This window comes from Engraulis encrasicolus, chromosome 22, assembly GCF_034702125.1.
Source record: "Engraulis encrasicolus isolate BLACKSEA-1 chromosome 22, IST_EnEncr_1.0, whole genome shotgun sequence".
In the NCBI taxonomy this organism is placed as follows: Eukaryota; Metazoa; Chordata; class Actinopteri; order Clupeiformes; family Engraulidae; genus Engraulis; species Engraulis encrasicolus.
The window spans coordinates 45609988-45635513 of NC_085878.1; the positions used below are offsets into that span (position 1 = coordinate 45609988).

The window sequence follows — 25526 nt, forward strand, 5'->3', positions numbered from 1 at the left end:
ACCCCCTCCTATCCCAAAGGGAAGAGCTGAGCAAGCACAAAGTGATGCCCAGACAGACAGACAGAACCAGACACAGACCAGGCCATGCAGAGCAGAGGCCGGCTGCTTGTTGCTTACGCTGTGGGAGGGGGCTGGGCTCCATTGTTGGGACGTCCTGACCTTGTAGGGAGAGCTGGTGTACTGTGTCAGACTGGGCTCACCGTACTCCTGTTGGCAAAACACCACATCAGCAGGGCAGGATTAATGCACAGGCTAGCTATGGCTGCAGCCTAGGGGGCCCCCACCAGCCAGGGGCCCTGACTGGACAAAGGGAGGAAAACTATTTTGCTGAATTGCAGAAGCAGTATTGAAAAAAGTAATCTCTTGTTAATACTCCTCTCTATAGTTGGCACTCTTAATTTATAGCTTGGAATTATGACACTGTTTATATAATTTTGTCATGATTTCTTTTTTTTCTGCGGGGGGCCTATCGCAACCTATAGCCTAGAGGCCTGAGGCCGTCTTAATCCGGCCCTGCACATCAGCATGGGTGCCTCATCAAGGCAAAACAAAACACCAGACTACTGCATCACAGACGTGGTGTACAAAAGGGAATAAGGGAGATGCCCTGTTATAAAGTATTGCCTGTGTGCACAGTAATACAACCCTTTGTGACAATCTTACACGCTAACAGATGCACTGAATACAAACATTTTCTGATTAAGTCCTTTTACACAGAGATTACAGACACAAACTTTTTTTTTTTACAACACCCCCCCCCCACACACACACACACACACACCCATAGACACAAACAAACAACCACATGCATGCATATGTACATAACGTTAGTTACCACACCCTACTGCATGCACAGGCAAATAAACCCCTGTACATAAGAACAAATGCACACGAGCAAAGTGACACACACACACACACACACACACACACACACACACACACACACACACACACACACACACACACACACTCACGAACCTCAACATAAATCCTGGGCGGGGCGCCGGTGCCGGTGCCGGTGCCGCTGTTGGCATGGCGGCGCTGTTCACGGAGGCCGCTGCGCATGCTGGACTTGCAGCTGGGGTACCTCTTCAGGAACAGGATGAGGCCCGCCAGCGACGCAAACATGCCCGACGGCACCGAGATGGACTTGATCACCGCCCTCCACCTCATGTGCTTATCTAGACCGAGACAGGGGGGAAACGAGAAAGAAAGAAAGAAAGAAAGAAAGAAAGAAAGAAAGAAAGAAAGAAAGAAAGAAAGAAAGAAAATGAATGAAAGATAAAAAGATATTTTAATTACTGTATGCCCTGCTTGTACATGATTTAAACTCATGCAAAAGAATACCTTCAAAGCAAAGTCATACTGTATACGTTAAGGTGCAATGATGGAAAGCTATGAGGTGAATATCTTGGATACTGAATATCAATACAAGTGATCATAGTTGTTTTGGTTGTGTTTACTGCAGTGATATTCACACCGTTAAATGCTGACTTACGGACAACCCTCACGATGTCCGTGGACACCAGGTTCCCCTCCGTGTCGCGCACCTCGTACGTCCCGCTGTCCCTTTCCCCGAGGGACACTACCACAAAGTACTGGCCCGTAATGTTCCAGTCCAGCGACAGGCGGCCGCGCCACATGCCCTCCTCCAGGATCTCTCCCTCCCGCAGGAGGACGGACGGGGAGCGGGAGGAGGCAGAGAAGGCGATGGAGGTGGGGGCCGGTGTGACGTGAAGCTTGGCCTGATCCAGGGGCACGTGCAGACGAATGTAGAGGGACTCCTTGAAGAAGACAGTGCGGTTGGCCCAGTGGGCTGCAGAAGGAGATGAGGGGGAAGGGAGGGATGAGAGGGGATGAATGAGGGACAATGAGGGTGGAAGAGAAGCAGGGTTTAACATCAGTTAAGGCAGTGTTTCTCAAAGTGGGGCGTAAGCCCCCCTGTGGGAGGGGCGCGGGGGCATTTCATGGGGGGCGTGTGACATCTGATTTTGGGTTTTTTCCCCCAAGGAAATGATTTCCTGTCTTGCCAAAAAGTCAATAAGTTTAAAGCCCTCACCAACATTATATTATTAATGGTTGTGAATTTGAATAGCATAGGAAATGCACACACTTCTGCATTCAACTGCAGTCCCTCTTTGTTTAATCTCCACCAGTCACCTTTCCTTTGATTCTGCGCAGCGATCGCCAAATCAGTCTGCGTGAGTACTGCTGTTTGGAGGGGGCTCGGATATATTCAGACCCTCTGAAGGGAGGAATGATGGAAAAAGTTTGAGAACCACTGAGTTAAGGTAATGTGGCAAGTAGAAACATGACACATTCGAGTTATCAGTTATTGGTTCCTTAAAGGGGTATGCCACTATTTTGGGGCTTATTACAGTTAAAAGCGTTGGGCAGGGTTTATATTATAAAGGTGGTAAAGTGTCTTATTTTTCATGTTAAGCGTTGTCTTGCTTTAAGACAAGTTAAAAGAGGGAATATGTCGCTAAGCTAGTGAAAGTCAATGTATCCGTGTAGCATGCTACAATGCTACATGGATACATTGACTTTCACTAGCTTAGCGACATATTCCCTCTTTTAACTTGTCTTAAAGCAAGACAACGCTTAACATGAAAAATAAGACACTTTACCACCTTTATAAACCCCAGCCAACGATTTTAACTGTAATAAGCCCCAAAATAGTGGCATACACCTTTAAAATCAGGAGATAATGCTCAACTACGGCTGTGGTGACTTTTACTATGCATAGAAGTATTGAGATTGAGAGTATTTTCACATGCACAGTGCATTGCAATAATTAGTACATTTTATAGAAAAGCAAGGAGACTGATGACCTTGACAAAACAAACCGCTATAAAATGCAATTGAAATTTGATCTAACAAATGTTTTTTTTTGTTTCAAAGCAATTCGTTTCTTTGGTTCATATTGTTTGTTCATTTGGTTCATTTCAACAGGGACCATGTGCAAAGTACATTCTTTACAAAAGTAAAGAGATGACCTGCATCATATTATTAGCCTGCTTGTCAGATGGTGCATTTGTGTACACAAACTACCGTCTGGTAGCACTGCAGTTAGCATTCTGTTCTCGAGTCAGAAAATAAATGGTGCATTTATTGCTACTCACCACCAACAAATTCCTCAAAAAACCTTTTCTGTTCAACTCCAAAGAGTCAATATAGTATATAATATGTCCTGTGATTCATCAATGCGAGCTGCCGTTGATACAATAAATGCTCCGTTCATTTTCTACTCGAGAGGAGCATGTTAATGGCAGTGCTACCAGACGGAAGTGTGTGTAGCTCTCCATCAGGGTGCTCCAGAGCTACACACACACCGTCAGTGAGAACCAGGCTATCAGATAAGAGCTTACAAGCTGATTTCCATCTGCAGACTGTAGGACCAACTAGGTTCCAATGGAGCGTGTGTCATGCCTTTCCCAGCGTCTCACCTGTTACTACGAGGCTGGCCCTCAACACCACCTTGCCGTCGCTGTCCTTGACGGTGTAGTTGCCCTGGTCCATGGGGGTCACCCTGTCCAGCACCCAGGATCTGCCCTCCATCCTCCCCCTGCCCCAGGGGCTCTGGGGGGGCAGGCCGGGGGCCCACAGGACCAACGGCAGAGCCAGGGAACGGGCAGCACGCACAAGAGGACGTTCAGTGGCAGATGGAAAAGAAGTGTTCGGAGGAGTAGTAGAGGGGGATGGGGAGGGAGGAGAAGAGGATGAGAGAGGGGATGAGGGTTGAGATGAACTGGGGGGTAGGGAGGGGGGCAGAGAGGGAGATAAGGAAAGAGGGAGAGAAGGGACAGAGGATGAGGCTGGAGCAGAATTGGGAGGTGGGGAAGGAGGCAGGGAGGGAGATGGAGAGAGAGGAAGAGAGGGGGATGGAGAAGGTGAAGGAGGCAGAGCAGTTGAGGCAGGAGAGGGAGATAGAGAGAGGGCAAGAGAGGGAGAAGGAGAAGGTGAGGGAGGTAGAGTAGTTGAGGCAGGAGAGGGAGATAGAGAGAGGGGAAGAGAGGGAGAAGGAGAAGGTGAGGGAGGTAGAGTAGTTGAGGGAGGTAGAGAAGGGGAGGCAGCTCGAGAGAGAGGAAGAGAGGGAGAAGGAGGAGAGGAAGGAAGAGAGAGGGGAAGAGAGGGAGATGAAGGTGAGGGGTGTGGAGAAGGAGGTGTGTTGGAAAATGAAAGGGGACTTAAGGGGCTCAGCTCCAGCACTACCCCGTCTGGGGGCATGTCCAGCCGGAATGCCTCTCCGTAGTTTTTGTGGAACTTCCTGACACACTCTGAGGAGCCAGACGTGAACGATGGAGGACGATGCAGAAGGAAAGAGCAGAACACACACAAACAAACACACGTGTGCACACATACACACACAGAGACACACACACAGACACACACATATACACACACACACACAAACATTATTCATGAGATACAAAATCTCATTCAATACAAAGTGTGGCAAATGTCCACTGTAACTATAAGTACTACATTTCCCCCCAATTGGTTTTCCTGTTACAATTCCCAACAATTCCCACTTAAACTGGGAACAGACTTTTTTCAGCCATTTCCAAACTCGCATCAAACCTTCAGTTATCATCAGATGTCACTGAAGAAACACAGTCTTCAATGGCACGATGGACTGGTGGCCTGGCGAGCCAGACTAACATGAAAACATTAATCTGGAATTGCTCCATTCAAATATCTAAGGGATGTGGATGGGTCCTTGTGGTTCAAATTGACTCTGCACTGCCTAGGCCAATAAAACCAACAAAACCAATAAAACCACCGCTTTGTAGCCATTCTGCTGTCTCCACATTCCTGCCCAAAAAAACCTTACAGCTTTAGTGGAAGATCTATCGATAGGAACAAGATAAAAACATTGGTGTACTGTTGATATAGCCTTTACTTTCATGTATACAGTATACAAACCTGACACAATCAGCTCGACAGTCTCAATGGTAAACCCATGAGAGAATTTGATGGAGTAGAGTCCCTGATCTCGGTGTGTCACATCCTTCACCAGCAGAGTCTGGTCCCGCAGCCATTCATACCGTGGGTCCTTCACCTACACATAGAAATATATTGGAAACATAAATATATTACATATCACCACTGTCCAGCAGAAGCCTTTAACCTCCACTTTTATTTTTTTTAATCACCATTTTCTAAATAAATTTTTTAAAAATCAAGATTAAAGTTGGTTATTAAATAATTTGTCACACATGTATACTCATGGAGACTGATGCTTTCCATTGAATGAATGAATAAAAAGAAGAAAAAATAACTTAAAGAAGAAAAAAATCCAAAGGAGTGTGCAAGCCTTTTTTCCACAAATACATAATCTTTTTGTTCAGCACCAGGGATTGTGCACAAGTAACTCTACTCATGGAGACTGACCAGTAGTACTGATTTATGCTTTATAATGAATGAAGAACGAATATAATATAGTAAACTAGAAATGCACTCAGAGAGTGCAGACCTCCGCCAAGGAAGCTGTTTGATAGAACATTTTACTATGTTATACCCTATTTTATTTGAAGTCTTTCTGCCTTCTTTTTGTGGAGTAAGAAACTGGAATGCAAAAATTCGCCCTGTCCTGTAATTCCATTTGCGGTCACTAGGGGCCGTCTACATTTGTAGGTTAGCAATGTAGGCCTTGAGCCTGGACCCAAAAATTGACCTCTCGCAATCGAACGGGTGGGCAAGTTCTAAGCTGTTTTTTTGACTTCTTGGACATCTCAAGTAAACAGTTTGGCATGATAACCATTGCAAACAGGTAGCTTTTTGGTAGTTATCATGCGTTGAAATGGTGGACCAGTAAAATGGAAATGTGAAAATCGGTATTGTGGTTCTTTGCTATTATGTAGTTTGTTGACCACACAGGGTGCTTGAATTACCTCAGGGATGCTTCCCCTTCTATTAAGACCCTACATGGGTTGTTAGACCACACTAATAGGCCTAATAGAATCACCTCAGCAATTTGTGAAGGACAAAATGTGATAAAAAGGATAACATATGAAATCCGTTTTTGTTTTGTTTTTGATTTTTTTTACTTTTTTACTTTTCCCCCAACAGCAAAGCAACACCAAAAAACATAATGAATTAATACATAGTAACATGTGACAACCATGTACATTAATATGGCATGATAACCATTGCAAAGAGGTAGTTAGTGAAAGATCATGCGTTGAAATGGTGGACCAGTAAAACGGAAATGTGAAAACTGTATTGTTGTTATTTGTTATTATGCAGTTTGTTGACCACACAGGGTGCTTATATTTCCTCAGGGATGCTTTCCCTTCAATCAAGACCCTAAAATGGTTGTTAGACCATACCAATAGACCTAATAGAATCACCTAAGCAATATATGAATGACAAAATGTGATAAAAATGACAACATATTAAATCGTTTTTTTATTTTTATTCATTAAACTTGTCCTGCAACAGCAAGAATAACATGAACAAACACCATGAACAAATACACATTAACCATATTAAAATAAACTAAAGAGCATTATTTCAGTCCTCAAGATCTGACTGAGTCCAGTAAGCATCTGGAAATATGTCAACATGATTATCCTCTTCATGCTGATATACGCATGTCTGAAGTTTTTAGAGGGTTGTGCATTTTGAGCTACTTCTCAGACATTGGCAATCCGACAGTTTACATTGATGGCTGCATTTGCAAGACATCAGTTGTAGCACTGCCTCAGGGGCTGGAGATTGCCGCATCCACTGTATAGTGAGCTGGTCATTTTCATAGTTGGCCCAGCCATGGTCAAGTGGGCTTGGGATTTGTGGATGCTGCTGAAGACTTGCTCTCAAAATGCCAGCCTGATAGTCGGCAAACATAGCATGCATGAGGAGGCAGTCCTCACATGGTGGAAGTTGTCTTGATTCACACTCTCCATGCTGAGTGCAGAAAAACTGGTAGCAGGTTGTATTTATGTTCTACGTATTTGTCGATGTTATGTAGAGTTGGCACCTAAATGCTTCATCAATACATTCATGGACAGCTCCAAGTCCTGTCCCAGCTTATGAAAAACTGCTTGAAAGAGCTCTGATCTCATCGTGAGCTTTAAGGCTCTGAGCTTTCCACGGCCAGCACTGTCCTTTTGTGTTTTTATGATTATTTTTTGTATTTACTTTACATAATTTTTCTATTGTAGCCCTAGCCTCTTCCCCCTTACATTAGATAATGTGTATTTCATGTTAAGATATTCCCTATCAAATAACCTGATGGCTCAGTGATACTCGCACTGGGTACAAAGTAGTTCAAGAAAACTGTCGTAGTGTACCCCGGGTGTCAGGTGGTGCACTCCGGCCGGCTGGCTTTAACGTCGTAACGCAGTCCATCTGATATAACCTTATTGTCACCAAATGGTAATGGCCAAGTCTCAATCAGTTACCTAAGACTTCCTGCATTGTTAGCAATGTTGTTATAATGTAGTTGAGCGTTTTCAGCCAAGAGTGAATTGGCCTGTCGCCAGGCCCATTTGCAGTAGGAGGCTATCAGAGGTGGAAAGAATACTAAAAAATGTAATTAAGTAAAAATAATGAAATACCATTACTTGGTTCAGATTCTACTCAAAGTAGAAGTAAAATTACCTCTTTAAAAATCTACTTGACAAAGTAAAAAAAATACTAAAAAAAATGTAATTTGAGGAAAAGTTAGTTTTCAGTTTGTCTTTCAATTGTGACCTCTGTCTATCTCTACACAAGTCATCTTCCAATAACCTGGCGATCGTGACAGCAAAATTCTGTGTGCCCTGGTGTGGCAAAATTGCAGGCCTAGGGTCAGCTCATTGATACAATAGCCCATTACTCTGAATTTAGGGGTCTGGATTTCATTGTGTTTGGGTCTCGGACCTTCCATTTCAAAGGCTGGGACGCCTACCAAAGGAAATAGTCTGATGCATTTCATTTAATTCCCTATTGTGAGATTACATTCATGAATAAGTTTTGTTAATAAATAATAAGTCTTGTATATCTTCTAAAAAACTGTTTTCAGGCTGCGTTGCTATATAGTCGAGTGCAGTTATGGAAAAACACCACCCAACCCTAAAAAAATTCTAACAAAAGGTTTCTGAGCTGTTTTGTGTAGTATTAGGTGTCCTTAATAACATACTAAAAGTCTACTCACGTCTGACTTCAGGAAAGGCCTCATTTTCAAGATGGCCGCCACCGGGCCCTTCAAATTACTGTAAGATGACTGTGTGACATAAGATTACTGTGAAATGATCAGGAAAAGTGTTTTATTTATACATGTTTTGACCATGTAATATTCTAATTACAATATTACCTTGATAGATAAGTGGTTCTAAGTACAATTGGATGGTTTTTGTAGGATTTTTTTACAGAAACATTACAACTGCAGGCTCTTAAAATAAGAGTGTGTATGACAAAACACCCTACTCCGAAACAGTATTTGAAACAAAACCTTTCTATTAGCTGTTTTGTGTACTATAGGGTGCCCTTAATAGCATACCAAAATCTGAATATTACAAAGGTGTAATTTTCAAGATGGCGTCTAAAATGGGCATGAAGCTCATAAATTAGTTAACTGATTTGGCGACAGATTCCATGTGTTTCCTGTAGACCCTTAACGCACACCGTTCCACCAGTGCAACGCTGGAATAGTTACTGAAAACTTCACATCCATAGTACTGCTCCACGATGACAGTGCAAATGGCCTTTAGTAATACATTGTGACTTGGGTCATTGCCATTCTGATAACAGGTAATTCAACATCACGCATTTTTGGTGTTGGCAAACAAACAGCTTTTCACAAACTTGTCGATGGGGACTCTACCCTCAAGTCATGTGCCAATTTGTTTTTGATGACAAATCAAGACAGCACCACAATACAGGACCATGGGTCCAAGGCAATGGCAGTGCTGTTTGGAGGTAAGAGTATGGATGCACTTGCTTCTCTTCGTTACCACATCTTCAGCAGGAAGCTTGTTACCACTAAATCTGTTCTTACCCCAGAACGACTGCCCCCGACTGAATGTTCCACCAAATTCCACTCACTCAGAACTTACTTTCAGGTCATGACATGACTTGGAAAGGAAGGTGAGCTGAATCCAGTGAACTGGGGATGGAAACTTGTGGACAACCACTTCCTGCCAGCTATGACCACCAAGTCTGCTGCCCCTAATAGTCTCATGAAGATGATCCACTGTAACTGTACCAACCCAACGGTGCAGTTGTAAGGCATATGGACTACTGCTTGTGGACCATGTCAAGTTGGCAATTGCAATAAACCTCAGTGGGAGGAAGAATGTGATGACTAGCGCATCTTTTCAAGGTCATTGAAAGAAAAAAGAAATAATAGGAATGAGCTGCAGAATATACATAAAAATGTCCAAAAACAAATGTCCAAAAAAAGAAAAATAAGAAAAAACATTAAACAAACAAAAATAAAAAATGGAACAAACAACAACAACAGAAGAACACACACACAAGGGTTTGAGCGTACACATGGTGGCCCTGTTTTGACCAATTGTACAGTACCACACAGTCCTAATTAATTAGTTTTATATTAAATTGTACTCCTAATCACATACTTATCAAGCAAATGTACTAATTACAATATTACATAGTCAAAACATGTTTGAAACACCACTATTCTTTGTCATTTCAAGTTAATTCTCATGCCGCAGTCCTTGTAAGGGCCTGGTGGCAGCCATCTTGAAAATGAGGCCTTTCCTGAAGTTTGATTTTGGTAGACTTTGAGTATGTTTTTAAGTACATCTGATACAACTGGAAACCACTGAGAAACCTTTTGTTAGAATTTTTTTGGGGTCAACTCATATCTGCACTTGACTAATACAGATCTAGTCCCTGGTGTGTGCTCTACTATTCTCAGCCAGTCGCTTGCAATCTCTTGTGTCCCACCATCTGTGGGCTGTCGGACTAATGGTATGGGGCTGGCGGGCCCTAGATAGTAATCCAATAGATTAGTCCAAAATAGATAAGTTATGGTAAATGATAATAACACACAATTTCCCTTCATGTCTGACAGATTTTCCCGTTTATTTCAATTTTGCCTTCCTCAGTACGCAAGGTAGATGTAAGTAAAATACTTAGGCCAAATTGTAATTTGAGTAAAAATAAAATCACCCATTTTAATAACTACCTTGGAAACTACAAGTTACACATCAAAGTACTCAATTACAGTAATTTGAGCAAATGCAATTGCTGGAGGTTCTAGAACTTAAAGGGACACTGTGCAGGAAATGGCCAAAAAGGGTACTGCAACTATGCTGCTTATTGAAATTGGGCTGCCTACTGCCAAATTTGATCTTTACATGAAAGTTTACTAAGTATTAAACAAATATTTTCTAGTATGGTCCAAGTAAAGTCATTTTTGCAGCTAAAAATGGCTATTTTTTGGAAATTCAAAATGGCGGACCATGGAGAAGATCCCCCTTTTCATGTATGAAAAATGCAATTTTTCCAGTCATAATGAATACTTAGAATTTGATGCTGGTGGTAAGTATTCATGAAAAAGGTAACATTAGTGAATGGGCATGTACAAGAAATGCATGTACAAGAAAAGGTATTGTATAAACTTGAATTGATGTCTATCTCTGATATTGTCTAAAGAGTGCCTCATACTTAAGTACTACTTATTACTACTTAAGTGTTTTTGGGAAACTCAGCCGAAGACGATATTATAAGAGTTACCAGCAGGGACAGCCAGATGAAGGTAGATATTTGAGCAGAAGGAGACAAATGCAAGCAGATAAAGCTCATAGAGTCAACTCCATCTGTCAGGCACAGACACACAACCACTGCCACACCAACACGCATGCACATTATGTGTTTTCTCTGGGTTATGTGTGGAATGATCAAAATTTGAGAATAGCATAACATATGAATCTAGAAACCACCACTTATTTTCACATAGTAAATGTACTTTCATTACCAGACACTGAAGCAGTAACTGTAAGGGAATGTAACTCTTCAATTTTTTGATTGTTAATAATCGTCAAACATGTAATCTGTTATTCCCTGTTACTGGCCTGCTCTCTGGACTCTTCATACAGTATGTTGCTTTGAAGGTGTGGTGATCCCTCACCCCCACTGCTTTCAGTAGAGAGCGGGTCAGTCTGTTGATTTGGGACTTTACTTGCCCACCTTCAATATAGGCCTAAACTGCCGGGGGAAATCCTGATCTGTGTTCATAGTGCAGCCTTTTATAAAATTTGAAGTGGCCCACGAATGAAAACGGCTCCCCACTCCTGCTCTAACCTAGCAAGGCAACTGGAAGTTCCACACGCCCCCGCCCCCACCTTGAGCACCTGCCCCCAAAAATGTCTGTGCATGCCACTGGATTGTATAGTGTAGTACACTCTCAACAACAGCATGGTACAAAAAGTTACTTTATCCTCTCCAAACACCCTTAGTTGATGTAAAAAGTGAAGTCTCTGCTTCATCAAATAGGTCTTTGTCTACATATCAAATTCAAATGTGTCTGTAAATTAGTTTACATTTAAGTACAGTACACTTTGTTTGGATAATGAAACTTTTTTAAGAACATTTTTTAAGAAAACTTGTAATACAAAACCCACCTGTATTGTAATGTACTGGGAAAATTGTGTGGTGAGGCATAGAAGATTTATTTTTCTTACCCAATCTACCAGTATTTTCACTCTTGAGAAATAAACCCTCATTTTTAAACGAAAAGTCAGTGAAAATGGGGGCCTGAACTAAATTAAGTGGGAAATATGTGTAATGTGCCCTTTGAACTATCCAAGAATTTTGTATAACATCTTTTCCTATAAATATATTTATCTCACAGTCATTTTTATGTTCAATTTATCAAGATATTAGCAAATTAGCCTAGGCGTTTTTAGTGTAAAATGGTTCAAATAAGAAATGCATGATAAATATGATAAAGCTACTATTCTGCAAAGGTTATCATACCAATTCATAAACTGGACATATATAGCAATAATAAAATACCAACAAGACTTTGCCCACCCTTTCGATTGCGATCGGTGGTCTGGCTCATGGACTAATGGTGAAGAATTGTTTTTAAAAAAGTCCTGGTTCCGGTTTGTGATCCGGATCACCACCAAAATTTAATCACTTGTTCCTTTGTCCATTTCCAACAACTCGATGAAGTTTCATCCAAATCTGTTCATAAGTTTTTGAGTTATCCTGCTGACAAACTAGCAGAATGACAGACAAACAGACAGGCAGACAAACCCGCGCGACCAAAAACATAAACTCCTTAGCGGAGGAAAAAGGACATACAAGAATTCTACTGGACAGCAACGATATATTACATACAATACAATAACAACAGTGAATGGACAATAGCCAGAAAGATAATAGCCTTTTCTTCCTACATTCTCTCTGCTATTATCAATGTGTGTAAATACTGCTGTTGGGCTGACGACCAACCACTTTTGATACCTCCACCCACCTCCAGGAACTGCAGTAACAAAGTTTGTAATGGTAACACAAACCAGGACGACACAACACCAACACTCTGCTCGACTCAACTACACTACACAGGCAGGTTTTTACGAGGAAACTATTGTGCGAAATCACAAACCCGCATTAGCAGTTCCTTGAAGTGCACAGTAGTCTCAGATCATCTGTGTTAGATCAGCAGATAATGTAATCAGGTAATAACATATTTGCAAAGGAAAGAGATAGGGTCCACTCACTCGCTCTGACTCACTCTGACTCTCTCTCTCTCTCTCTCTCTCTCTCTCTCATTCTCACTCTCTCTGCCTCTGTCTGTCTCTCTCTCACACACACTCACACATCTTACAATATTGTTCTCCAGCAGTACTCTCTTTGGCCCGGGTGGGGAGCTGGGAATGAAGGTCACTATTCTCGACCTGGAATAGACGGGCACTCGGAAATCTTGGCCCGAACACAAAACCTTCTGGTCCTCATTCCATGCTGCGAAACCAAAAAAACAATAGGTGAGTGACCAGACATCCACATCGTAGTCAATGAAGAGAAGGATAGGGATGTAAATATGACTGCATTGGGTGAAATACAGATGACAGCAGTGAGAGTACACAGTAAAGAATGCAGTTAATCAACCCTTAGACCAGAGTCGTATTAAGTAGAAGTAGACGTAATTACAACACTAGTGGCATGATATTACATGGTTTCCAACTCTGTAATCATATTACTATTACTACTATCATATTACTAGTGTTGTAATTTCAGTACTACGTACATACAACTCTGCCTTGGACTCTAGCTTCACTCTACTGTCGATTTAACATCTTCTAGGCAAGGCAATTTTATTTTCCATAGCGCGTTTCATACAGGTGTGCGGGACAATGTGCTTTACAAAAACAGAAAAGAAAAGACGACAGTAAAATACGCAGATACAAGCACAAAATCGTGGCAAAGACAAGAAAAGAATGCTGATAAGATAATAAAGGTTGGAGAGAATAAAAGCAGAATTTAAAATATGAGTTTGTTTGGTCAAAGAGTAGAAGTTAAATCGACTCTAAGTGTGAACACTGCATTTTTTCTGTGCATGATGCTAAACACAAGTGGGCAGGTGGACGCTGGTGACACTGATCTGATGAAACAGGCAGGTGATAAATTAATTTAATGCTAGCCAGACATACCCAAAGAGTAACCTGAATTGGTGAGCAATAAGAAGGGAGAGATAGTGCAAACAGGGTACACATCATTTATTTCTGAAATAATGAAGAAACAGCATTTCTCTGACACTGGTCCTATGGGACATTCCATGTTCACTGGTGACGTTTTAGGGATGTTGTATGAACCATTGGAAGATCCCTATTACGATTGTTCATTATGATTGTTCATTATGAGGTTCATTTTAAAAGTGCTGTATGTTGTGAAAAGGGTAGAAATTATTAAAATTACATTGAAACATTTGCAGCCCAGCAATTGCTAAAATAAGCGCTATAGTTTCTATATCTGAACCATGAATGTGAGTACGGTAGGCATATTCAATGCGTTTCCTTCATATCTGAATAAATTGAAATTGCTGTTTTCCCTCTCAAGTCCAGCTTTGCTAAGTTTGTAAGAAATGGGGCATTAGCCTATTTTCATAGAGCACATGCAGGTGCCATTACAAACATTATATTCAATCAATACTATGTTGACAGTGAAGCTCAAATTCATACATTGTATGTATCAAATCTACCCTTGGATACCAATAAAAGTAAACCAATAAAATCCAATTGTTTTAGAACACGTTGCATAACTATTTGAACTCTGTCAGTCATCACATAGGCTACTGGTCAACATGTCTATGCCATAGGCCCTATGTATTAGGCTTCCTTGTGAAGTTCCAGACCTAATCACAAGTAGCACCAACCTATCAATTTCTAACTTGCCATCACATTGGTAACGTCACTCTATCAGATTATCGAACAAATAACCTATGAACCGTAAATGTCTTGATGGACAGTGATTTCAGTCCAGCTGGGTGGAATGACTGACCTCCCGTGGCCCAAAAGAAAACTAGTATGGGGATCAAAATACAGTTACACCATTATTATTATTATTATTACTATTATTATTACTACTATTATTATTCTTTTTATTTTAACGTGTTATGAATACGGTAGGGCTGGATTGTATGCTTACCAATGCATTCCGGGGCGCGAAGTAAGGAAGTTAGTAGAATAAATAGCATGTTCTGCGGAATAAAGAGCACATTAGTGCAACATTTGCACGCAATCTACGTAGAATTTATTAATGGCTGAGCTAATCACATAGCATGCTAATAGAAAACAAAAGTGTTGTGCACCCTTCAAAGTAATATGTAGGATAACCCACCCTACCTGCATACGCGGTATTGCCATAATAACAAAGAGCAGAATAAAAATTAAAAAAACGCGCACAAAAAAAACACCCGACTAGGATTGTGGAGTGGTGACCAGAAGAGGAGAGATGGCTAAAACACTCTACCAAGCCGTCCTCCCACCACTGTCCCTGGCATGGACACTCTGCAGCCCGATCTACATAGCAGTAGTGTGTCGTAAACAAACAGCAGCACATACGACTGGAATTCTTTATATGGGTACGTGCGACGTAAAGCAGGACCGGACAGCGCATTTCAAGAACGAGCGTAGCGTATGAGCGCATAGCTTTATACAAAACAATTTCACGTCACGAAGCAGCACAGTGATGCGATAGGCTTACATCAGCGCCAGTCAACAGGGAGAGCTCTCTATGTCGTTAACCCATCTGAATTTTACATCATTAAAATGCATTTGGACATTGCTATGCAACACAGAAGAGTGAAGTGTTTGGCTTTAGTGGCTCTTGAAATTGTGTTCACTTTGGAGATGTTGGCCTGCTATTCACCATCAGCCTCTTGGATAGACCACATCCATCCATCCATCCATTCATCCATCCATTCATTCATTCAATCATTCATTCATTCATTCTCCATTCATTTTACCAGTAGGCCTAAGGCACCATGGCAGCCTGGTCAATGCTGGATCCACCACATTAGGCATAGAGCATAAAGGGCATTTGCCCAGTGGTCTGTATATGACTTTGGCCAGGCCCTACCCCTAGCAGCGGTCAGTTGCTGCAAGCTTCTCCAAAACAGGCAGGCATTTTAGCAATTGAAGACAACTTGAATTCGATGAATTAAATTAAACAGCTTGAATTCAGTAGCCTTAAGGATAGTGTTGTTGTTATATACTCCCGATTTTTTGTATGCATTCTTATGATGGAAGATGTAGGCCTACAGGCTATTAGTGCATTTTTTGTGAGGGAAAAAGCCAGAACAATTTGTATGGTATGATGATTCATATTCAGTGGTTTAATTTTCCGTGACTTTATGAAGAATGTGCAAAAAAGTGTGGATCTTTCCCATGTCCACTTTAGAATTTCCAGGATAGACCTTTCTCAGCAAAACTTACTGTACTTTGGTCATACTACTAGTAAATGTTAGTTTATTATAGAGATGCACCGGATCCTGATTTTTAGGATCCTGCCGGATACCGGATCCACTGCTTAAGATCCTGCCGGATCCGGAACCGGATACCGGATCCTTCAAAAGGGTTGAAACACATAGCCAACTCGCACACGTGGGCCCTTTTTATTACGTTGGCGCAATCTGATTTTAAGACTCATTGGCTTACTGCCACACTGCCTTCAACGGCCGCTTCCAAAGGGCTTTCAATCCATGCAGCGATTGGGGTTGTGAAAGACTGACTGAAAAGCCTAGGCTAGAGATGCCCCAGATCCTGATTTTTAGGTATCTGCTGGATACCGGATCCACTGCTTAAGATCCTGCCGGATCCGGATAGTCTGAAAAACCCTATTATCCTGCCGGATCCGGAACCGGATCTTGGATCCTGTACATCTCTAGTTTATTACTTAGGGCATATTCATGAAAAGATCAAATTTGGTAATAGGCAGCCGGTTCATGAGCAGCATATTGCAATACCTAGCCTACTCTCCCCACAATCCTACATACTGCACCTCTAAATGTGAAATTCTGGAGAGAACCCTGATCTGAGGTATGTGTAACCACTATTTTACACGCTGTATGGCAGGGGTGGGAAACCTTTTTTATTCGAGGGGTCACTTCAAATTCATCCGAGGGCCGTAAAAGCTCTCAGAGGGCCGTACTATGAACACAAACCAGTACAGGGCTTTAGGGCTATATTGACGGCAGGCTCCTTTAAAACAGGCCCCGCCTTCTCTAGGTCCCCTAAATATAACTTCATTGTATTGCAAATGTACACTGTATGTTCTAAGATTCCTTTACAAAATGTGTCATATTTCACGTGAAGTTGCATAAAATTAAAACTGTATCGGGGGGCAGATAAAACGTCTTCAAGGGCCGCAAATATGGAATTGCACAATCAATTTGAGTAGGCCTACCAGCTGTACCAGGCAAACCAGATGATGCTTGTTGTTAGTGTAAGAAACATTGTTGATGATGAAAAAAAGAAAGAGAACACTGTATTTAATATTTTAATTACAAACCTTTTTTTACCATTTCATGAGGATGTGTTCATAGTTAGTAACAGGATACATTCAATGCCATTACATGATTACACAATAGTTAAAGGCAGTCTATAACCCATTCATAACTGACTCACACAATATCAATTTTATATACATATACCAAAAAAAAAACTTCCAGCTTGTTGTAAGGTAGTATGAAATTATTTAAACCTGATAGTTTGCAACATTCATATGGGACCTTTTTTTACACACACAGAGGCTGATTGTTTCGTGTTGACTGCAAGGACTATTTGCTGAGACATTGCAGCATGCATGGACTGTGTGATAGGCTTGGTGTAATAACCAAATAGACAGTTATATGTTATCAGTAATGCTTTAGTTTTTGAGTAACTTGCCCAACACTGATCACCCCTATAAAGAGAACAATACGTTGACATACAAGAGGTTTCTGAACACAGAAGCAGTAGGAAGTGATAATGTGACTGTACATCAACTCAAGTAGCAAGAAGATAAAATCAGCACCTGTGGCAGTTAAGTGTTTTCCCACCTGTTGGAGAGATACTGAATGTCTTCCTGTGTAAGCTTTGAGGTATTCCATACAGCTGTATTTGTTTGTACACAAAGGCACTAATTATAGGAGTTGACTGGATTCCACTGTGAGAAGTCGCTACACATGCCATGAACATACTGTACCACACAGTACTCGTGTCTAGGGCTGTAACGATATTGTATAGAACCAAGAGATCGCGATACACAGACTCACAATACAAATCTTGTGGTGCAGAAGGCAGTGAGTGTCGTGATATGCCCTTTCAAAGTTCTGTTATCCTTCAGTCCAGGAAAACAACCACATGATATGATGTGGTAGTGACTCCTAGCTTCAAATCATTATTCTTAAATTTGTGTATTTGGTGCTAGGCTAGCAAAATTGAACGGCCTTTCATAGCCTGCTACTGAAAACAGCCAGCACCAGAAAACATGACACGTAAGAATACCAACCAGTCGAAAGTAAAGCTCATTTAGAAGACACATAGTGGGCATGGTGATAGGTAGATTATGCCACTGACGTGACTTACCTGACTTAAGCCCTCTGCTTCTCTATATAGGTAATTGACAAACAACCGCCATCTTCAGTTTTATGGATAAATGGTGCTGGGAGCAAGTTAACGTTGCAATGCATCACAGTTCACTGGTCCTATTCGGCCAAGGTGCTGTACATAATTATCAGTTACCCAATTCCCCCCCCCCACACACACACACAAATAAGTTATGTAGAGTGAGTGCAGTGCAGTTAGTATAAGTGGTATTCGTAGTGCACTTCAGTGATCATATGAGGGAGGCCTGACACCTGTTGGGTAATTAGGCGGGCATGGGAGGAACAGCTGACACATGCATGGTCCCATAAAAGCTCGGCCTTGTTTTTGCTTTGTTTTTCCCCTCCCAGACCCTCGGCTTAGTCATGCAGTTGGGAAACATCCTTGAACGGACTATGGACACCAACCCCAGGATGGACCTGTCAGGTTTGGCGGCACTAGCCTAGCGTATCAGAGGAATAGTGGTGGTGGTGGTGTCCATGGTTAGAAGGAAGGTGGAGGGGGTGTTGTCGGAAGCATCTCCAAAGTCCTGGATCTGGAACTGGGGCTGGGGAGGGCAGATGAGGAGCCCAGGGCTGAAGGAGCTCCAGGCGCCACACTTTCATGCTGAAAGACACCAGCAGGGAGGGAAGAGTTACTGACTCTATTGACACCTGAAAGTGTGGGTGTACTTTGGGATTTGACATTTTTAAGATTGTTTTTAAGATGAATGATGGTAAAATGTGAAAACAATACACACGTATACAGTATATATTTTGACATGTCTTCTGCCTGAAGAAATAAGGCAGACAAAGAAAATAGCAGAAGACTTAAGTATAACAGAAGTAGAGTTCCACAAACCATTTCAGGCTGCTGTGCTGTCAGTGGAAGCCAGCGCCTGCATTTCAACTGGCTATAGAAAATAGAAATAAACAAATCACATCAAAGCCTGAAAAACATGAATTGATTAAGGTCTTGTGGTGAAAGCTCTGAGGTCTGCAGTTGGCATAATACTCTACTAATGGCAGAAATGTCATGCTGTGTTACCGTCAACAGTCACTCATTATCTGTGACAGTTGTTATGACAGAGTTGTTATATGACACATTTCTTATGACAGAGTATGTTTCTGTCGCTTAAAATGCTTGTTAATGGACTTAAGCACTTTCAAACAAGTGTGTTTGAAATGTGTAGTACTGTTTATAGGTCTATGTTTAAGATGACGTCATAACATTTGTCCATAGCCTAATATGGTTTACAAAATAAACGAAAAGTTCATCTTCATTCAAATATTTCTAGTAATTTAAGATTAAGCTTGGCAATTAGTTAGTTTGGACACTAAGCCCCTTAATGCACGCTATACCTCCTGTGGCACGCTATAACAGTCATTGAAAAGTTAAGTACCATATTACTACAACACTATGACATAACACAGGGCATTTAATAATGCACTACGACTTGGTCATTGCCTTTCTGGTAACAGCAAATTTATAACGCTCTATATGAATAATTATAAATACCCCAAATTATAGTGACCTTTATAGTCATGTTCAAAGCTTGACAATTTCTTTTGGAAATATAGGCCTAGCCTTTTTAACACACACACGCACACGCACACGCACACGCACACACACACACACACACACACACACACACACCCGACTGCACTAAGCCTTTACCTGTGCATTAGTGGCGTCCGCTGGATCAGAAGGTGTTTCGCTTTTGCTATCGCTATTGTAACAGCAGCAATACCACCAGCACGCAAGAAGTAGGATAGCAAGCCCAGCAGGAATTATTGGGTAAAGATACCTGTAGTCCTGTGCAAGTTCTGTGGAAAAAGAGCAGACTATGAATGTAAGGATATTGCATCAAACCAAGAAAACGTGATACACAGGGTCATGATACTGTATCATGGACCAAGAAGGCTGTATTGTGATAGAGCCTGATCTCAAACTGATTTAATCCAATTTCTCACGCAAACCAACATCCGAGATTACGTCTACGCTTTCCCTGCTGTCTAGAACACATATACGGCTTCTGATTGGTCTAGCTGTGCCCTTCCCAAAACCATCCCTAAACTTAGCCAAAGGGAATGTGTCGTAATCTGGACGCAATTTCAGTTTTTGGCTTGCGTGAGAAAATAGACGCAATTCTTTCGAGATCATGTAGTGTGATACGCACCACTTTCATAGGTCTGTTGTCCTTCAAATCATCATCATTATTGTTTTTCAACTTTGTGTAACCTATTCCACCAATAAACTAGCCTATAACAGATTTTATTTATCATTTTATTTAATAGAATATTGGCAAATCTGAATAATTCATTAGAAAAAAATACATTTAAAAAATCGTGGGGTGTATCGAACCATGAAAAATCATGACACGAATCCAGTCGTGAGTTGAGTGTCTTTGCAGCCCTACAGCAGACACAGAATGATGTAGCCGCTTAATAATATGCACCATAAGCAGCTTCGTGCAGCTTTTAAGGGCTTTCTCCTTTTCAATATCAATGTCAATCAAACAATCGCTGTATGTCTCCTTCATCTGCTATGATATTGAATAAAAACATATCATCTCATCTCATCTCACCATAGCCCCACAGAAGCAGTGCCTCTAACAGCTTTGGCTGGGCCCAGAACAAAGTCATCAAAATGGGCCTCCCAACCAATGCATAGAATGTAATGAGGGCTCAATTCTGGGCCCGGGACAACTGACCCATTTGACACAGTGTGTCATTGCCATTCGGGCGATAGCAAATCATCACAGGGGCCATGTCTTAACTAATTAAAGGGAGGAGTCAGAGAGATGCATATACACAGAGTAATCAATAAATTAATGAAATTAAACTAAATGATATAGAACAAATTCAACGCTCAGACTTACCTTTTCCACTTAGATATATCACAGCAACAATATTTCTATCCATGTCCAAGATCTTGTATGTGCCTACATTGGTGCTTGATAAATCTAACAGCCCAATGTTGACTCCATCTTTCACTTGGTTTAATGATATCTGAATACCTAAATCATTTTCTGTGATCCATGATCCATGCTCAACAATTAACAGGCTATGATCATATTCCGGATCATAAAACTCTTGCTTGCTTAGAAAAAACACATTTATCTGATCTGGCCTGAGTGGGACAAAAGTGTCAAATCTTTTGTCACCGTCATCCAAGTTGTAGTATTGCACATCAGCTGGATGAACAGAAGAAAAGAAATACATTATTAGGTCACAATTAGGTGGGTAGGTTAGATTTACTTATTGACAACATACATCCATTAATCATTATTAACCAGTAACCAAGATCCATTAACTTTTTGTCAATCCCTTTCAGACTGGGGATCATTTGGGCCAAAAATGGTCAGGGATCAACTGTCAATGAATTTGATTGCCTGTCTTTTAGTCAAAGGACATGCTTTGAAATGTTTAGCCTTCAAGTAGTTACAAATTAAGCCTTTGGTCGGGGGTGCTGTGGCGCAGTACGCTATATAGCACCTGACCTAAAGTATACAGGCTACATTGGTCATGCGGAGCCAGGTTTGAGTCCAGGCATTTGTCATTTTCCAACCCATTTTCCAATTTTCTCTCCCACTCACTTCCTCTTCCATGATACCCATCATCAGACAACATTAATCATTTAATAGTTTCGCCAAATGTGAATGTACAACTCCCAGGAGAGCGGGGGAAGATTGGACAGGCCAAAATTGGTCAATTAAGCAGGATCACTTTTCATAGCACATTATTTCTTCATAAATTTGGTATGTACGTAGTAGGCCTGTAGTTGATTTTTGTCCATTCACAAATGCACAAATGCATGAGTTTCTCATGAGTTCCACCAGCATGGAATTCTAAGTATTCATTATGGCTGGGAAAATTGCATTTTTCATACATAAAAAGGTAAATATTATTAACTGTACTTTGGTCAGCCCAATGAATTACCAGTATATTACACTATTACAACTATTCATGAAAGGATCAAATTTGGGAATGTACAACATAATTGCAATGTGCAGTATAGTTGCAATACTTACTCTGACCACAATCCTACATACTCTACCTTTAAAGGGACACTGTGCAGAAAATGGTCAAAAAAGGTACTGCAACTATGTTGCTCATTGAAACTGGGCTGCCTATTGCCAAATTTGATCTTTACATGAAAGTTTACTGAGTAATTAACTAATATTTTCTAGTATGGTCCAAGTACAATCATTTTTGCAGCTAAAAATGGCTATTTCTGGAAATTCAAAATGGCGGACCATGGAGAAGATCCCCCTTTTCATGTATGAAAAGTGCAATTTTTCCATTCATAATGAATATTTAGAATTTGATGGTGGTGGTAAGTATTCATGAAAAAGGTAACATTAGTGAATGGGCAGCATGAATTCTGGAAATAAACAACTAAAAATCTCACACAGTATACCTTTAAAAACTATGTGTTATGAAAGGGGGTCCACCCTCCATATTTATGATACATCTTATGCATCTTAACATGATCACTAACAGTTCAGAATGCACACATTTTCCCTAATTGTGGATATATATATTTCTTTGTCACTTCCTGGCCCGAGCATGCTACAGGAGGAAAGAATGAGGAATCTTACACAGTGGCCCTTTAACTTCCCAGTGGCTCTGTGCTCACCTCTCACTTTCACCTGTACTTTTGACACCTCTACTCCAAGTTGGGTCCGGAAAGTGTAAGAGCCTTGATCGGCATAGGTTGTTCTCTCAGCCACCCAGCTAGAACCCCTCTGGGACCCCCTGGAATAGATATGAAGTATGTCATTGATAATCGCAAAATGGTCCCAAGTTGTACACCTCCAGACTAGGGTGACAATGTCCGTGACAGCAAAGAGGAGAACACATTTTTGGACTGGGGGTCCATAAAAATGTGTTTCTTAGATGCAATTTCATGCATTCTAATGCATTTTAATCAGTTAGGCGTCCGGCTTAATGCTGTGCCGGATGCCGGACAAGGCACTGACAAGATGGACGGTCCATCCTAAAGACAGACGTCTGGCCACCTTACTTTCTGCTACTTCAGGCTTGAGACTTGGAAAGACGTTCCTCAAATTAAAATTAAGACCAACATTGCAGTCAATCTGAGGACATAAAACATAAAATTAAATTTTAAAAGTAAAGTAACCACAAAATCGTATTCAGAACTCACTTTGGATGTGATACAGGTAAGACATACAGAGACAGAGATAGAAAGATAAGGGACACAGACAGACTGACAGGAGAGAGACGAGGGACAGACATCATGAAATTCCAAGACCTTTGAGAGACACTCTGGCCAGTCCTATCCCACAGACTCCTGGTCTGCTTCTCAGACGGACGCTGATATTCCAGACTGTATGCTTCCGTCGGAATGCTCAACTTCAAAGGATGTCCGAAAACAACCACCTGTGGTACCGCACAATCTAGAACAGATTAAGTCAAATAGAACACATGTGTAATAGTAATATGATAATTAGGACAAGACCATAAGGAAGCACTTCAAAATAGGGTACACAATGTTAGCTACTTGTATACTATCCCTAGCTTGTACAAGTGACTAATGTGGTACGCTTAGAGCAACATTTGTCAGATGTGCGTTCACAAACATGTTGTTCATAGCCATTAGGTCTTTATTATTGATATAACACTCAACTGCCTCATAACAACATTGCTATGACAATACAGAGTCTTAAATAACTGTTTAAGACTTATCATTAGCATTTTCATGACAGTGAGGTTATAACAGAGGCCTCTGCTCTAAGGGGCTAAGCTTGACCATGTTGTGTTCACAATGTGATAAAGACGCGATCGGAGTTGGGGACCCTCTCTGTCACCTTCCACCTGCTCATCCACAGATCCCGTTCTGTACATTCAGTATTTTCTCAACATTTGTACCCATCAACCTTCGACAGTATTTATTTCTGTGTACACTGTAGTAAGTATTCTAGTCCCTTGCACTCAAACAAACCTGCCTAGAGACGTAAAAAACCTGTCTAAAATCACCTGGATACCGTTGCACAGGCAGGTCATATGTGACACAACTGCCCTGCTAAGTTGTTTGAGAAGAAGCGGTAGCATATGATGCCCAGTGTGTGGATGGCCAGCATTTAGACAAGAGCTGATTTCATGGCATTCATATTGTAGAAGTTAGTTTCACCTTTAATGACAATTTGGATGGTTTTCAATGTCCTCGTGTCACCAGACCAAGTATAAGTCCCCGCATCTGATTCACTCAGTGCAGGAATGAAGAGTGTGTCATCCTTGAAACTGTAGCGATCATCTGTTGGCTGAAGGAGGGGGGAGGGGGGGGCTGGATTAAGGAAGTAAACCAATGCAAAAGCACAAGAGTGGACACATGTTGCAAACACTCCTCAGGCCAAAATTAGGATGGGGCAGCTGGGATCAAAAGGGGAGGGGAATATACAGTAACAGGACCCCAAGTCTATGGCTGACTAATTGGAACAAAATTCTATTCATAATTTCTACCAACATGAAATTCCAAATTAGACTCAACAACATGATCATGGAATTTCCCAAACCTGAATGAAAGGGAATATCAAAGTTAAATTGGACAGAGCATAGGATAGGACGGCGGGGGTAGGAGGGGGTCACTAACTAACACCGATTACATTTTATGGCGCAAGCAACCCGGAAACCCCTAGCCTGGTTCCTTCCAGACCTCGGTGTGTGTGTGTGTGTAGCTCTGGAGCCCCCTGGTGGAGCTTCAACACACACGGCTCACAAGGCTGCGCGGAACTACCGAACAGACAAGAGCCATGCAAGGAAAGCAATTTGTGTAATTTCACTATCTCAGATGGTGCACTTCGGGCAGATGGGCACGCATTGTGTTTCAATGCGTAATTACGCGCCATACGCACTGAAACATCATCACAGAAATGCACAGGTGCACCATTTGAGATTCAGCAAATGAGATGCCGTTCAACTTACCGTTGTTCCCTTGAGAATAAATTCCGGTCTGCTTGAACCCTTCGGGGCGAATTGTACATTTGATGTTGTGGGGTCATGCCCAGGCAGACGCGGCACATAGAACGGCGTCCCAGGGCACATTTCGTATACCTGCATTGAATAGGCTGTGGGGTAGAGCATCGCAAACATTAAACTGTCTTCGTTGATTTTAGTAAATGCACTGTTGAATGAAATAAGACCTTACCGTAACACGCCATGAAAATGAGAGGAAACAGCAGCCTCGTTAACATCTGTTAATAGAATTAATTATGTCAGTTGATGTGCATCAGAGAGCGCAGAGACCGCTCAATTCGCAGAAGGCCTGCACAATTAGATACAGGAATTTTATACTTGAAACACTTTTCTCTCACTGTTGTTTGCGGTTGTGATCTTGCTTAGAGCCACTCCCACGATGACGTATCTTCCTCGATCTACAAAAGGGAGGAGTCGTGGAAAACGATCCTGAGAGATTTCTTCCAGTGCCTAGGCCTGTGCGCACACGGTGCAGGAAATTCACGATTTGGTTAAGTAG

The 25526-nt window shown here is 41.5% G+C and overlaps 2 protein-coding genes across 2 annotated transcripts in view; both read right to left on the bottom strand.

Annotated features, from left to right (window-relative positions):
* LOC134438674 (protein SON-like) overlaps positions 1-14813 on the bottom strand; it is a 21130-nt gene extending 6317 nt beyond the window's left edge. The window contains exons 1-8 of the mRNA XM_063188288.1: positions 14808-14813; positions 14611-14662; positions 12794-12927; positions 4930-5065; positions 3450-4280; positions 1499-1816; positions 979-1181; positions 118-207 (exon numbers count right to left, since the gene is read on the bottom strand). Coding sequence (XP_063044358.1) covers positions 118-207; positions 979-1181; positions 1499-1816; positions 3450-4280; positions 4930-5065; positions 12794-12927; positions 14611-14662; positions 14808-14813 — 1770 coding nt within the window. The remainder of the gene's footprint in view (positions 1-117; positions 208-978; positions 1182-1498; positions 1817-3449; positions 4281-4929; positions 5066-12793; positions 12928-14610; positions 14663-14807) is intronic.
* A 1945-nt stretch (positions 14814-16758) lies between these two features.
* On the bottom strand, positions 16759-25457 carry LOC134438502 (uncharacterized). The gene is made up of 10 exons (XM_063188077.1): positions 25366-25457; positions 25200-25245; positions 24977-25119; positions 24186-24315; positions 23307-23451; positions 22671-22789; positions 20911-21225; positions 19707-19855; positions 18891-18942; positions 16759-18656 (listed from the first exon to the last, which is right to left on the bottom strand). Exons 2-9 carry the CDS (start codon positions 25243-25245, stop codon positions 18895-18897), a joined length of 1095 nt encoding a protein of 364 aa, XP_063044147.1. The 5' UTR covers positions 25366-25457; the 3' UTR covers positions 16759-18656; positions 18891-18894.
* Between the last annotated feature and the right edge of the window lie 69 nt (positions 25458-25526).

Coding starts and splice junctions, on each gene's coding strand:
- LOC134438502 (XM_063188077.1), bottom strand. CDS start 25,245: ATGTTAACGAGGCTGCTGTTTCCTCTCATTTTCATGGCGTGTTACG. Junction 23,452..24,185: donor CATCCAAATTGTCATTAAAG/GTGAAACTAACT, acceptor AATCTGTTCTAG/ATTGTGCGGTACCACAGGTG. Junction 18,943..19,706: donor CGGACGCCACTAATGCACAG/GTAAAGGCTTAG, acceptor TATTTTCTATAG/CCAGTTGAAATGCAGGCGCT.